Raw genomic sequence first — 14,545 nt, forward strand, 5'->3', positions numbered from 1 at the left:
GTCTAGAACCGCCACTGATTGATATCCCCTGTCCGATTTATTTGATTTTTTTCCCGTTCTGCTGTCTTTTATTTTGAAAGGGTCAACCGGAAGCTGTGGCGATCCTCGAACGTGTCTTGACAGAGCTTGTCTCATATACCCCGTGATCTCCAAAACAACATAACAAAAGTGGAGGAAAACATGGCGAGCGGAGAGGAGGCTACAAAACGTCCCTTGCTCACCTCCTCTTCGGTCGGCCTGGAGGACCTCTTCTCTTCCGGGACTTCGGAGCAGGCGGCCGGGGAGGGGAACCCGGAGCTCGAGCGCCTGCGGGAGCGTCTCCAAGCTTGGCTATCGCAGTACGAGCCCCTGCTGCTGTGGGTGCAGAGGCTGCTGGTCTGGGAGAGGCCGCTCTATAGCATCTCAGCCGCCCTCACACTCAACACCCTATTCTGGTATCCGACCAGCTTTCTTTATTATCACGTTTTTTGGCATCAAAGCGGCTTATAAATGCGTTTAAATCTGATGTCAACGAAGGTAGCGCGAATAAATGTCAAGTGAAGTTAGCTAATCCCACGTCTTTAGCCTAATGCTAACTTAGCTTGTAATTTAAATACAGTTAGCTTTAGCCATGCTTAGTGGAGGTGGTTTCATTGTTGAGTAAATAAACAGGCAGTTATTTTCAGCTCAGATAGACATTAATAAGCTGTCAGTGTGTGAATCGTTGACTGCAGTGAGCCAGAGATGCATGTTATAATGTGACGGATCTCCTTTTTTGGCCCTCACAGGCTTCTGTCGTCCACCTCCCTGCGGCCCCTGTTCCTACTGAGTGTCTCCCTGCTGGGCCTGATGCTGCTGGAGAGATGGAAGCCCAAGTTGCCCATCATTACAGGTGAGCAGCTGGGTTTACTGGCAGCCTTTCAGGGCAGGTTTTAATTAGAACTGCACATATGCAAATATTTATTTGCAAAGGATGGCTTAGATGCAGCTTTTAGGAGACTAAAATACCTAGATTTTTCTGCAGGCATATATAATAGAGATTAATGTATGAGGGAAAATAATTTGGCCCTAAAGTTTACATTTTTTTACTGCTCCCCAAGGGGATGGGTCAATGCAGAGGTACATTTCTCCAATGTGAAATCAATAAAAATCAATTATTATTATTAAAATCATTACCTTTTCAATATACATGCTCTACAGCTCACTATAGTTAAATAATTTCCAAATCCAAAGTGGAATTTTTTTTAATAAAAGCACAAAATGGGGGAAAAAGTTATCAGAAAGTAGCTGATAAAGATAGAGCGTTTAAGGATTTGTTAACATGCATTAAAAAAAGTTGTGTTAATGAAGTATAATAGGTTGAATTTAAGTTATTAAATCAAATTACATTGTGTTGAACTGATAATGTGGAGGGAGAATGCTAGAAAAGCATAGAGACTTATCATACCAGCACCCAGTAAATGGAATAAAAAGCTCTAAAATGGAGTCCGCTCTTCTTGTAAATTCTCTAGTGTGTTGAATCAACAGTTTTAACAAAAAATCCCATTAAAAATGTGTAGCAATTACTGCTTCCTATTAACAGTCTACAGTTTTTCTTTGCTGCTTTAAGCATATATATATAAGCAATGTAGCTTTTTTATGTAGGGTTTTAAACCTCACTTGTAGTCCTCATTTTTTTAAAAAGAAGATAGATATTCAGCTAGAAATGATCTTCAGCTTAATATTGAATTAAACTCCAGGCAGGGTTCCTGATTTAAGGCAAGTTTTAAAAAAAACTTTCATTTTTCATTTTAATACACTGCATTGATATTGTGGGTTGCCTTTTTTTGTCATTGTTTTTTAATTTATTGTTGCTTAGTATTTAAACTTCTTTCTATTTTTTTAATAATTGCATTTTCTTTTTAAGGCTTAGATTTTTTTTTTGTTTTGAAACACTGCTTTGCCATCTTTCCAGAATTTTAATTGCCTTTAATATTACATATGTTTATAGGTTTTAATTAATCATTTAAACAGGGCGTCGTATCAACTGATCATAACAGATTTCTTAATAGGATTCTTAGCTTATGTTAAAAACATGTTTTGTCCCAAAATATGCAAAAATCTGTGTGTGTGTTTTTTTGTTTTTAGTTAAAAACATGATTTCTATTCAAAAGAAAGAGGGGAAAAAATGTGCTGCAGTTTTAGATCTAACAGAAAACGTATGAATGATTCTGTCTCTAGTCTGTTTGAAGTTTTGTTTTACTCAAAAAAAGTGCCACGAAATTATTTTTGGTGCAGGAATTCTTTCACGCCTTTATCGTATGCATTTAATTTATGATATGGTTAATAATTTCTGACATATTTTGAACTTGAATTTATAAAGATCATGGAATAAAATCAAACAGAGCAGATTAACTTGATTCTTATATATATATATATATATATATATATATGAGAAAGAGATATAGATCATTTTTAAGCAAACAACAGAAGTTGTCTGAATTAACTTTAAGTACTGTTAATCTTCATATTGCTAATGTTTTGTATGATCCTTCTTTTCTCCGACAGTCCAACATGCTGAGGCCGAACCTTCACAAAGGTCTGCTTAAAATAAAGCTCTTCTCCTAAAACAATAAAATCAGCATAGTTCTGTGTGCATCTAACAATTGTCCACTTTGTCTAATTTCCTTGTTTAAAAATAGTGTCTTTTCAGGTGTTATCCATCTATATGCTCTCATTTCATAAATATTGCATGTTAGGGCAAACCTATTTGCTTTAAGTATTAATTTTCTCTTTCTGCTCAATTAAATTCAAAGTTTGAGTACAGAGCACCATCTGCTCAGCGTTCCTGAGCTCAGCCACCACCTCGCTGAAAGCTACCTGACATGCTGCCTCTACCTTCAGGAGATGCTGCAGTACAAACGCAGAAACCATGGAAAGGTAAGAATCCCAAGCAGCTAGAACTGCTAATGCTAACGACCTGCCGGCTGTAACCCGTGTTTTCTGGTTCCCAGTTCTGCGTGATGATGTGCTGTGGCTGTTTTGTGCTCGCTTTGGTTGGACATTATGTGCCGGGAATCATGATTTCATACATCATAGGTGAGTCATTTTTTTTGTATCTAATTGGAATGCAGAAACGCAGCTGCGCCTTGTGGTTGTCGTGACAAACACTGTGGGGGATAATGAGTGAAACCATCCCATTGATTTAGAGTTATCATGTAGAAGGTCCTTGCAGATCTTTAATAATACATTTCTGTCAATATTTATTCTCATCCTTGGTGGTAAACTAAATAAAACATTTTTGTTTTCTTTTAATTTCTTTCTACTCTGTGACTTCCTGTTTCCTTTTTGTATAAATATGTGACACATATGCCCTGTTCTATTAACTTCTCCTCAAAGTATGAAAAACAAGAGAACATTCCTTCAGATTAGGGCTGCAACTAACGATTATATTGCAAATCCGTCTATTCTTTTTTCAATAAAAAATCCGACATCAAATGGTTCCTTAAAGAAGATTTTTTGCGATATTAAACCAGGTAAAACTAAAACTTTTCCACTTGAGGATAGATGAAAAAGATTTTTTTTATCTTAAATGCAAAATGGTTACATCTTTTATTTACAATTGTGGTATAATTGCTGCTCCAAGTGGGTTGTTCTCTCAGCTAAAGGCATGTTTTAGTCTTTATACTCCGGTTAATGATTAATCAAATACTAAATTAGTTGAGGATTACTTCAATAATTGATTAATCCGATGAATTGCTTCAGCCTTACTTTAGATAATGAAAATAAGGGCCTGTGTGTTTCAATTTTCATACATTCTGAGAATACAGCCACTTGCCTTCCCTTGCCTTTATCTCCAGTCGGGAAACTGAATGATTGATCGACTTTATTGATCTCACAGTGGAGAAATTTACTCGTTACATCAAGAAGAAGAATGTGCCAAAGGAAGAAAAAGGTGCATGGGTTAAATGCTGTATACAGTGCGTCCACATATGACAGCTTTCTTTTTATTTATAGTAGGAATGAATTAAGTTTCTTAGATCCTTTAAGAAGTCTGAAAGACGAGCTTAGTAGAACAAAGGAAAACTTATTTTATTTTATGTTTCTTTGTTATAAAATACTAAAACTCAATAATTATTTGAATAAAAAGAAAAAAGAGAGAAGAAGGAGTTGAGCTTGAGTCTTTAAGGATGTTTACTTGGCTTCACCAGGGGTGACGATAAACTCAGCAACGTCTTGCTTTAATAAAAATGAACAGAGCCATTTAATGAAGCCTCCTCCCTCCATCATGTCTTTTTTATTTTCAGCCCTCAGCGTGCTTCTGTGGCCCCTGGTAGTGTATCATGAGCTGATTCAGAGGATGTACACCGGCTTGGAGCCAATCCTGATGAAACTGGACTACACCATGAAGGGCGAGACCGAGCATCGCAAGCACGATAAGAGGAGTGAGTGTTACAGATGCAAAACAGGATACATTTACCCTCGTTTTGTTTCCCCGTTAAAATTCTCTCACTTTTTTAAATGTATTTTTATGAATACTCTTCACAGAGGTAAAAAAAGAGGTGGAGGAAGGGGACGAGCCCAGAGCTGAAACAGAAAGTGAGAGCGAGGAAGAGGAGGAGGAGTTGTCCTGTTTTGCTACAACGGTATGGATATTTACGAACACAACACAGAGGGGATAGATTTGTCTGCATCTGCTACCGGATGCAGAAAAGAGGAGCTTGGATATATTATATGCTGAGATCAGCACTCGGGTCGGTGGATGCGTTGTGTTAATGGAGTGAAACTGGGCTGGTGCATGTCTGCATGTCTTCCAGGCTTATATTTCAAGTGCTACCACATTCCTGCAGCTTCTGGAAGACCGGGAAAAACATGTCTGGTATTTAGTCATTTATTTCGACATCTGGCTGTAAGAAAAAGTGGTGGGAAAACGTTTTTCTTTTCTCCTCCTTCAAGGGACTTTGCTGTAAAATGTGTTTTTTTTTTTTTTGTTTTTTTTTCATTGAAATTGGCGGAAAGGGAACATGCTCTGATGAAAGACTTAATTCCCAGTCTGGAGATTCTGGAGCGACATTGTCATAATTCTGATCATTAACAGCTATACCAAGTATGTCCCTCTTTTTTTGGTCCCTGATAGAATCAGCATTCAAGAATGTATGTTTCCAAATCTTACTCATTCAAATCGGTGCACAGAATATGCTTTAAAACTCTAAATTCAGATTATCAGTTGCTTTAAAATGCAGTTTCACACATATATGTTTTTTATCAATAGAGGAGTTTTACTACTACAGCCTTTTTTCTATAGATACATTTAACTCAACACAGCAGCATTCAGTGTAAAAACACTTTTCCAGATACTAGCATAAAACTCCAGTATTTTTATGACTAATAATAGAGCTAATTGTAGATCTTAGTGTCTTCCAAGTTAATCTTTTATAGGCAGAAATGTTTTCCTGCTTAAACCTGCAACTTTGCACGGTTTAAAGTTGAAAGAGTGGCATTTCATCTGCTCGTTATGCAGATTTTCCCAACACACACAGCTTTATTGTTCAGAAGTATGGGGAAATACAAGTTTATTGATAGGTTAGTTAAGTTGCAAAAAAAAGCTCTTATTAATAAGGTGGGATGCCGTAAAATCAACTGATAAACTCTTCATCCAAAGTATGTATAAAGCAGTGAACAAAAGTCTTCCTTCTGGTATTCAGAAATTATTTAAATTAAGAGAAATAAACACAATTTGCAAGGTTTGTTTATATTTGAATGTATTTGAAAGACAAGAGACGGATAAAGTCTAGATGTGTTTCAGTTATTGGTGTGAAACCGTGGAATGATGATTTTAAAGTCGTAGGGAAGCGGATTTTCCAACCGTTCCATTTCGGAATTCTCCCGAGTGGTGCTCGACTTTACACGAGTGAATAAAGTGAATGTGATTGGTCGATTATTAAGGGGACAGAATTGTTGTGGCGGAAGGTTCACAAGCAAGTTCGGTTGTGGCTGGTTTCTCGGAAGCATCTTGCTAACCAGTTAGCAACTTAGTGCTACTAGGTTCCCAATTGGAAATTACATTGCCTGCATAAAATAACCAGAAAAAAGACACAGATTTTAAGACAGGATTTTCTTTAAATTATAAATTTTCTAACTTTTGGAACAATATCATCTGATAAAGAGTACATTTATATACATGTTTAAGCCAGAATGATTTGAAATTTGAATATGACTTCCCTACGCCTTTAAGTTATGTCCTTTCTTGGTGAATTTTAAAAGAGCTTTAAAATGTAAAGTGATAAAATCCAATGTTGTGATGTAGATTTGAATATTTATATACGTACTGTGTAGAACCTGGTAGGTTGTAGGTAAAGTGAAGTGAAGTCTTGAGTGGGTTTCACACTGCAGATGGCAAATGGATCCCTGCAGACTTTGACAGATTTTTGGAAAGGAGTAATCAGAGGAGGCCGATGAATTAATCAGACAGACTTGGAGTAAAGTAAGAGGTAATGATGTTAGATAGCCACCAAAAACCTGACATAGTTTGTTTTTATAATTTATATTAATTATGTCCCTTTAAACAAATGTTCTTTATTCCTAAAATGACCCATCCAATCAACAATCATTACTCCAGAGCAGTGGTTCTCAACCTTTTTTGGGTCACGACCCCCCACATAACATCCACTGCTGTCCAGATCAGACAGATGATGGTCAATACATCCCATCATTTTGCTGTTAATATATAAACAAATAATGCAAACTTTCTTTTTTTTATGAAATAAAACACTAACCTTTAGCAAAACACACTAGAAAAAAACCCATGTTCGTTTGAACTTCCTGAGATCTTTTTGTGCAACTATTTATTGTGATGTTCAGCCTGCTTGTTTGAACAGAGCAGCTGCATTCTTGGCTTTATGTTAGAAACGGCCACACGGAGCTCACTCAACAGGGAGGAGTCCTGATCTGTGTTTGTTTTTTCATGCATGTCAGTGCAGAAAAGGTCTTTTCAGACAGATATGTGGACGCAAATGAAAAAGATGAAATAGGTGAAGCTTTTGACGGTGCTGCGTAGAGAAAACAGCCTAATGTGGGATCGGAAGAGAGATGGAGCAGGGCGTCCTGAAGCTCTGAGGACAGATGATGCATGGTGAAGGTGAAAGGCTGCCGTATCCAGTCGTGTTTTTCTACCGTGCAATAATTCGGGAAGTACTTATTGAAACTTTCAAGCTAGTTTCCGAAGTGAGAGGAAGAAGTTGGAATGGTTATGACATCACTCTCCATAAAGACCTGAAACTTTGGGAACATTTCAACACTTCCGCCATCCACTCGCACAGCCCAGTGATCCAGCTTTATCTGAAATGCTGTGACCTTAGTGGACAGATTCATTGTTGTTGTCTTGGTGAAGCCTGGTTTTGATTCATAAAATGCCTGTTTGAGACCAACAGCTTGCCATCCTTCTAAAAAAAACAGCTATATATATATTCATTCTTCTGGGATGAATCGAATCCATCTTTGTTCTCAGGTGGATATGAAGACTACAGCTCTGGCGATGGCCATCACAGACTCTGAACTGTCTGATGAAGAGGCATCCATACTGGAGAGTGGAGGGTTCCCAGTCTCTAGAGCCACCACACCTCAACTAGCCGATTTCTCTGAAGGTAAATCTTAAATGCTTACAGGAGCAAATAGGATTTGGATGGTGTCAGCAGATAGATGAATGGATAATGTGGCCCTTCTTTGTTCCAGACTTGGACCAACAGAGTTTCCACAGTGACCCAGAGGAGGCCTATCTGCGGGATCTTCCTGAGTTCCCCTCTGTTGACGAGTTTCCATCCATAGAGCCCAGTTTGCTCCACTTCCCCATGCGGGGTCCAGGCCATGGCGATGGAGCCCAGGCTCAGTCGGAGAAGGAGCCGCTGAGCCCCGCCACCCTCCTCATCCAGCACCTGGCCTCGCCTCTGCACTTTGTGAACACGCATTTCAACGGACACGGGCAGCCGCCCGGCGGCGCGGAGAGCGCCCCGCCTGCTTCGGACGTAAAGGAGGAAGCGCAGAAGGAGGCGGCGGTGAGCCAGGGCACGCAGCGCTCCTTGGAGGCATTGAGCGAGGAGATAGTGAGCACGGCCATATCCACTGTCGTGCAGAACACTCTGTCGGCTCTGCTGCGCTCCAGCGAGGCCAGCGAGGAGCCCTCCCTGGCAGAGTTCCTCCCGACTGAATCCTTACCGGGCGTTCTGGAATCCTCCACCCAATCAGCCGACACCGCTGACACTATAGTAGGAGCCCTCGATCCGGACAGAGACCTGGAAGAGGGGGTGACGACAACTGAAAGCGGTACAGGCGAAGATCACCCGGATGACACTCTAGTTCCAACCGAAGAAGAGGACTTTGAGCTTTTGGACCAAAGTGAACTGGAGCAGGTGGATGAGGGCCTGGACAGAGCAGCTCCAGACGCACCGCAACAACCACAGTCATAGCCCCTGGTGCCCGCCTTCCACCTGCTTTCTTTTTTTTTTATCTGTACGTTAAACCTACATCATATCCATACATATAGAAAACATGCATTAACCCCAGAGTTTAAAATATTGGGGGGGTAAAGCTGAGGAGACTTGAGGTAATCTGCTTCCACATTTCAAGATTTGTCTCAGACTTGGAATATTTCTTTGTTAGTCAGACAGCGTTCAGTAGAAGAAAACCTTACTGTACCTTTAAAGGGGACATATAATCATTCATAGCTTCATTGGTAGAAGTTACTTTGATCCATTGGGATCTTTTAACCTGCAAAGGTAGGGTGGGTGCTGGAAAAAAAAACGCTTTTCTTTGGTTAAAATAAAAATAAAATCAGTTGTGCAAAAAAATTCCCAAATTGATCCCAATTTTAAAAATATATTATTTGCCTGTATGGCTATATTTAAGCCTGTATGGTTTAAACCTTATATGGAAAATTAATAAATCTGCAACCAAAGAATCTGATCTCAGCTATTAAAAAAAAAAAATCTTTTAGAAATATTCTGACCAAACAGTTAAATAAAACAAAGAAGATTAAAAAAAAGCCACTCACCCCGGGGAATGAACTTTAGCATACGTCCCACACTAAGCTATCAAGCACAAATGTGTCCCCTTAAAACACACGCAGTGTAAACGACCGATGTGTTCGGTACAGTAGAAGATTAGCTCCTCCTAAACTGGAATGAAGGATTATGGAGGCGTGAGATGTTAAGTTTGTGGCCCGATAAAGTCTGCCAAACTTATTACGGTAATAATGCCCCCGTCTCGGAAATCAATCCCAGTAGAGCTTTATGAAAAGGTCAAATGATGGATTTAGATGTAATAACCATCGATATATGCTATAAATTATTTAAATTAAAAGCCAGCTGGTTGATAAAGAAATCTTAGAGAAAGACTGAAGGTTTATTTTTTATCCTTTTGGCTACCGTAACGATTGTATATAGTAGTTTTAACAACACGATGTACATCCAGGTGTAAATTGTAGGAAAATGTCACGAATCCCTCTGTGAACCTTTTTTTTTTTTTTTTTTTAAGTTTCAAAAAGAAAGCAGCAGCTTTGACCTTATTGGATGTTAAGATAAAGAAACGATACAAACGACTTTCATAGAAGGTGAAATGAAAGGATTCGGTTCAAGTTTTTATCATCATCTGTGCATAATTGGTCCATTTGTGACTGAATTTTCTGCTAATCTAAGAAGAGGATATTGTATAGTTCCCAGGTTATTTTATTTTCCATGCATGCCGTGCATCACGCATGTAGGAAAACTTTACTTTTATTAGACTGATGGATTTTTTTTTTTTTCTCCACAAGGCTGACTAATTTCTTTACAGTTGGCTCAGATGTGATCGAATCTGTATGAAGGGCCTTCTCTGCTTTTTTTTCTTTTTTTAAACCACTCAGCGTCCGACTCTCAGGTTGTACAAAGCGAAAATAACATGACAGAGTATGTATCCATGTCCTGACCAGTCCTAGTGCGTTGTATTTCTACTAACCCCCCTGTTGTTAATAGTGTAGAAATGCAAAGGAAAACTGTCAAAAAGGTGTATTTTCTGCATGTAAAAACAGCACTGTTCAAGTTCTCCTTGTCTACAGATAAAATACTGCACAACTTGTGATGGAGGGAAAAAAACCATTGAATGCTTCATGCAAAAAGAGGTTCAATTTGTGTGATATTTTGTTACTAATGATGAGAATAAAAGTTTAATGTTTAAAGATATCTGTAATAAGAGGTGGGTTGGTAAAGTGTGATATTAACAAAAAAAACCTGAGTTTGGAAGTCGTGTTTCATTCTTAAATACTACTAGAAAATAGGCATTTAACAAAAGGTTCAATTCTGAAAAGAAAAAAAATATATATTTTCTAATTTTTCCTTCTTTCCACAAAGGTTTTAGTTTGACTTTTAATGTATATATATATAAAACTGCTCTGGAGAGTTTTAGGAAGCAAAAGAATAAAAGGACAAAAACTTGAGTATGGAGTCGATAAAACCTAATTTTCTTTTAATTTCTCAGATGCGCTCTTTGCAGTAGATTTTCCTCTCCTGAGTAAGGAGAAAAAAACATTTTTATCACCTTTGATTTTCAAATCTTGTTAACTTTAAGCATTTTTTTTAAGCATGTTAAAGTTTCTAGTGACAAACCTGCTGAAGCTCATCTACACAAAGCTTAAGTTCCTCCCTCAGTTTTTCGTCAACCGTCACATCCAGCAGAGCAGACCATTTGCCATCCATACATGTAGCTGGAACTGAGAGAATGGTCTCATTTGGGAGATCATACAAACCTGAATACGAGATGCATAACAGTAATTATATTATTCCCAGATTTGATTCTTTGTGACATATATCTCTGTACTGGGTTCTAACCTGCGCTAAGTGTAATGGAGAAGATCTGATCTTCAGCATTAGCCCCGTTCCAGGCCTTCAGCACTCTCAGGATGCCATTGGCAGCTGAAATAGCAGCTGTACGGCCGCTCCTTGAAACCACAACATGATGACGACGAACCTGTTGTTGAAATTCTGTTTCCAGCCATTTCCTGGAATAAAGGATGCTTGTGTCTTTTATTGTACTTGATGCAAATAGGGTATGTGTTCATTCAGGGCAAACTAAGCTATTGTTTTCATTGTTTGCACTGGCTGAAGCCTCTCTGATCGTTAGCTTTGTAATTTGATAGGTGGCAGATGCAAGCTCTGAAAAACGACCAGCCAGATGAATAAGCAATAACTAAAGGCAGAATAAACCTGCTCTGGTGTCTGTTGCTGGGGTATGATTAAGTTCATTTCTTTTAGTGTTCAATAGTGATACAGTTCAAAATAATTTTGCCCTTCTTCTCAATAAGGCCATAATTAATATTTCTCTATTTAAGTCATGCCATTTGCAAGCCAATTCAGCACAGTGTGGTCAGTAAACAAAATATTGCAGCTTCTACCACACTTTTACCTTCCACTCAATTTTCCTTCTCAACTCAGTGAAATGCGACTGTTTATCGATTCTAATAAGTAATCTCGATGCCTGCTGGACAATCTGGTTACCATTCTTCCACGTGTTGTTTAAGAATGTTGTTAGCAAGAAATGCTTTTTTGATTAGATGAAATACTCCAATCTGATTTTTTTTCAGCCTCAAGCCACCATAAATTACAGCAAAACTTAAATATTTCACATTGTGTCTTATGAATCCACATAATCTGCAATTTAACTGGATCTAAAAGTTTAGCACACCTGTCATGTAAAACCTGGAGGACTGATTGGGAGAAGAAAGCCGGTCCCCTGATGGCCCCTCGATAGTTGAAAACCTTCGCCCTCTGCAGGTCAATGATGAAACCGCCACTGATGTTCCCCCACACAATGACGTCCCTGACATCTGCAGCAGACCAAATGGTAACCGTTCTCTTTTAAGTCGCAGAAGAAGCACATCATAGATACCTTGTGGTCTAACGCCCATCTTCTTCGCAACCTCAGCTCTGGCTTCATGCTCCAGCTGCGTTGCCGTGGCAACAAATTGGTGGCTGTTGATGGAAGGTGCGTTCTCCAGAAGCAGGGAACATCTGAGGTTGAGAAAGGTGTCACCGGCCACCATCACCTTCACGTGTTTGTTTGCTCGGCGATCGATTAGACGCCCATACTCTCTGTAGAGCTCGCACAGGTTTGTAACTCTGTCGATCTCCGCATCATGGTTTAAATCATCCAACAGAAGGATGAGGTTTGCGTCATGGAAAGCCTGATCCAGATCTGTGTGAACTGTCACCTAAAAAGTGGCTTTGGTTAATTCTATTTATAAATTTATTTGGTAAATCTATGTTAGAATGATTTACCTGATGGAGCGCATCAAGTGCCAGATCTTCAACGTCTATCTTCAGCCTTTGTAATTCTTCCCTGTCCCCCTCCAGGTCCAACAGATGGAGTGACACTGCCTCGTTAGGAAACATCTCAGCAGACAGCAAACTTGGAATCAAGATTTGGCATGTTAATCTGAGAGCACTGGAAAGAGAGAGAGAGAGATTAAGTCACATGGATTGTAAGGGTTGTTTTGTTATCAGAATATTTTTTCCTAACTTACCCAGTTATCCATACATAAAGGGGCTTAATTAGACTGAGGCGAAGCTGTTCTTCAGCAATCAGGCTTAGTTGTGTTTGCAGATTCTCTGCTGCAATTCTCTGCATCACATCTGTGGACATGTCTGGGGTTATCCCATAGTAGTCCTTATAAAACAAACAAGAAAATGAAAAAGCGGTGCTCAGAAGTGACTGGTGGAGGCCATCTGGGTTTTTAATCTAGTCATTCAGCCACTTTAATTAATTCCGAATGAGTGACCAAAATTGCTGGTTATTAAACATCAGATCCATTTTAACATTAATTTAACAAGAATACATTTTTTAAACATATTTTTATGGAAAAGCATAAAGATGCTTTTTTGGACACGAGTAAGATAGATCACAAAAACATTGTATTTTATAAATGCTGAGCTACCATCTACAGGAATATGAGGTTTTAGAGCTTAAAGACTAGCACTGACAGTTGGGACTGACTTGGACAAAAACAGTAAAGTCAAATTTGAAATGTTTTTCACTAAAGATTTTTAAAGAGCGAAGGAGTCTGTGCCTACCCTACAGTGATCCAGGAAGTCACTGAAGCCACCCAGGAGCATCCCTTTACCATTTTGCTCCACCAGCTCTCTCCAAACTATAGGAGAGCTATCGTGGTTCCAGCTGTTTCTTAGGCACGTGGATTCCAGCCAATCCTGTCAGAACAATAGCAGTAACAACATGGGGACTATTGAAGACAGATGAACAAGAGTAATTCTGATGCATTCAAGATTCATAGAAAATTATTTATCAAAAAACAAAAACATAGTTCATAATAGTGCAAATAAATTGAATAATATATAATTCAGAATTTTCATTAAGTTAAATGTTATTTAAACATTTTTTCTCAATTCATGTTAAAGAATATTTGCAGGATGGATTAAAACTCAATAAGATTCTATCTTTAGATTTCATTTCTATATTTTGTCTGGCCATTTTAATTGTTTATCATTTACAGAGGTGTGTTTGAAAGTATAGAACAGAAGAGGATTAGGGACACTGAAAAAATAACAAAAGTTGAATGATTTTTATATCTTATTTCAGTTTAATATGGGGAAAAAGTCAGAATTCTGACTTTAATCTCAGAATTCAGAGATTAAAGTCTGAATTTGAGATTAGTCAGATATCTGAGGGGAAAAAAAGTCAGAATTGTGAGAAAAAAGTCAGAATTCTTAGATTAAAGTCAGAATTCGGAGATAAAAGTCAAAATTCTGAGATTAATCTCAGAATTCTAACTTTTGTTCTCAGAATTTAGACTTTGATCTCAGAATTCAGAGATTAAAGTCTGAATTCTGAGATTAAAGTCAGATTTCTGAGAAAAAAAAGTCAAAATTGTGAGGAAAAAGGTCAGAATTCTGAGATTAAAGTCAAAAGTCTAAGATAAAAGTCAGAATTCTGACTTTTTGTGATATACTGAAATAAAATGTAAAAATCAATTAACTTTTAAATTTTTTTAGTGGCCCTAATCCTCTTCCGGAGTACGGAGACATGAAATTTCCCAAAATAATTAACTACCTTCCACTCAGCTGGCAGGACAGAGATCTTATGGACCCTGAAGTTTGGCAGAGATCGCTGCAGGATGTCTGCTAACAGCTCCGCTTTGGCATAATAAGGACAATCTGCCTTACCTGTAGTAAAATAAAAACAACAAAAAATGTATATAATTATCATTAGAGATATGGGGATTCTTTACAATTTAGAAAGCAGTGAAATAGAAATTTACCAGCGAGCACAAATTTTGCCATGTTACGTAGAACGCCTCTGTTGCCTAGTAACTGTGGTCGGTTGTAGCTCGAATATGACTCCGTGTTGGAAACATAAAAAATATTTCCTGAAAATGTTTACGTAAATACAGTTATATTTCAGCGTGGGATGGCGAACAAACAAACACATATTTTCTCATTTAAATCCCAAATTATTTATATTTCCTTTTTCAGAAAGGTTTATCCTAAAATGTTTCGATAGGAACCGAAATGCCGAGGTTGCTAGCGGGGAAACAATATCGTAACGGACG

The 14,545-nt window shown here is 38.3% G+C and overlaps 2 protein-coding genes across 2 annotated transcripts; one reads left to right on the forward strand and one right to left on the reverse strand.

Moving 5' to 3' along the window:
• The first annotated feature begins 128 nt into the window (after window positions 1–128).
• Window positions 129–9,529, forward strand: fam134a (family with sequence similarity 134 member A). The gene is made up of 9 exons (XM_015388983.1): window positions 129–434; window positions 768–871; window positions 2,527–2,557; window positions 2,775–2,898; window positions 2,973–3,057; window positions 4,266–4,403; window positions 4,507–4,604; window positions 7,466–7,601; window positions 7,690–9,529. The coding sequence occupies exons 1-9, from the start codon at window positions 181–183 to the stop codon at window positions 8,418–8,420; spliced, it is 1,701 nt and encodes a 566-aa protein (XP_015244469.1). The 5' UTR covers window positions 129–180; the 3' UTR covers window positions 8,421–9,529.
• A 969-nt stretch (window positions 9,530–10,498) lies between these two features.
• On the reverse strand, window positions 10,499–14,276 carry mdh1b (malate dehydrogenase 1B). The gene is made up of 9 exons (XM_015388946.1): window positions 14,255–14,276; window positions 14,047–14,159; window positions 13,053–13,187; window positions 12,506–12,648; window positions 12,261–12,426; window positions 11,872–12,193; window positions 11,668–11,809; window positions 10,815–10,984; window positions 10,499–10,732 (listed from the first exon to the last, which is right to left on the reverse strand). The coding sequence occupies exons 1-9, from the start codon at window positions 14,274–14,276 to the stop codon at window positions 10,581–10,583; spliced, it is 1,365 nt and encodes a 454-aa protein (XP_015244432.1). The 3' UTR covers window positions 10,499–10,580.
• Window positions 14,277–14,545: the final 269 nt, after the last annotated feature.

This window comes from Cyprinodon variegatus, unplaced genomic scaffold, assembly GCF_000732505.1.
Source record: "Cyprinodon variegatus isolate N-32 unplaced genomic scaffold, C_variegatus-1.0 Scaffold443, whole genome shotgun sequence".
In the NCBI taxonomy this organism is placed as follows: Eukaryota; Metazoa; Chordata; class Actinopteri; order Cyprinodontiformes; family Cyprinodontidae; genus Cyprinodon; species Cyprinodon variegatus.

Excerpts from the sequence above, each read along its gene's own strand:
- fam134a (XM_015388983.1), top strand. The coding sequence starts at position 181 with ATGGCGAGCGGAGAGGAGGCTACAAAACGTCCCTTGCTCACCTCCTCT. Across the intron at positions 4,404-4,506 it reads TCGCAAGCACGATAAGAGGA|AGGTAAAAAAAGAGGTGGAG; the intron begins GTGAGTGTTACA and ends TACTCTTCACAG. Across the intron at positions 4,605-7,465 it reads TGTCCTGTTTTGCTACAACG|GTGGATATGAAGACTACAGC; the intron begins GTATGGATATTT and ends CTTTGTTCTCAG.
- mdh1b (XM_015388946.1), bottom strand. The coding sequence starts at position 14,276 with ATGGCAAAATTTGTGCTCGCTG. Across the intron at positions 14,160-14,254 it reads GGCAAAATTTGTGCTCGCTG|GTAAGGCAGATTGTCCTTAT; the intron begins GTAAATTTCTAT and ends ATTTTACTACAG. Across the intron at positions 11,810-11,871 it reads GATGGGCGTTAGACCACAAG|ATGTCAGGGACGTCATTGTG; the intron begins GTATCTATGATG and ends GGTCTGCTGCAG.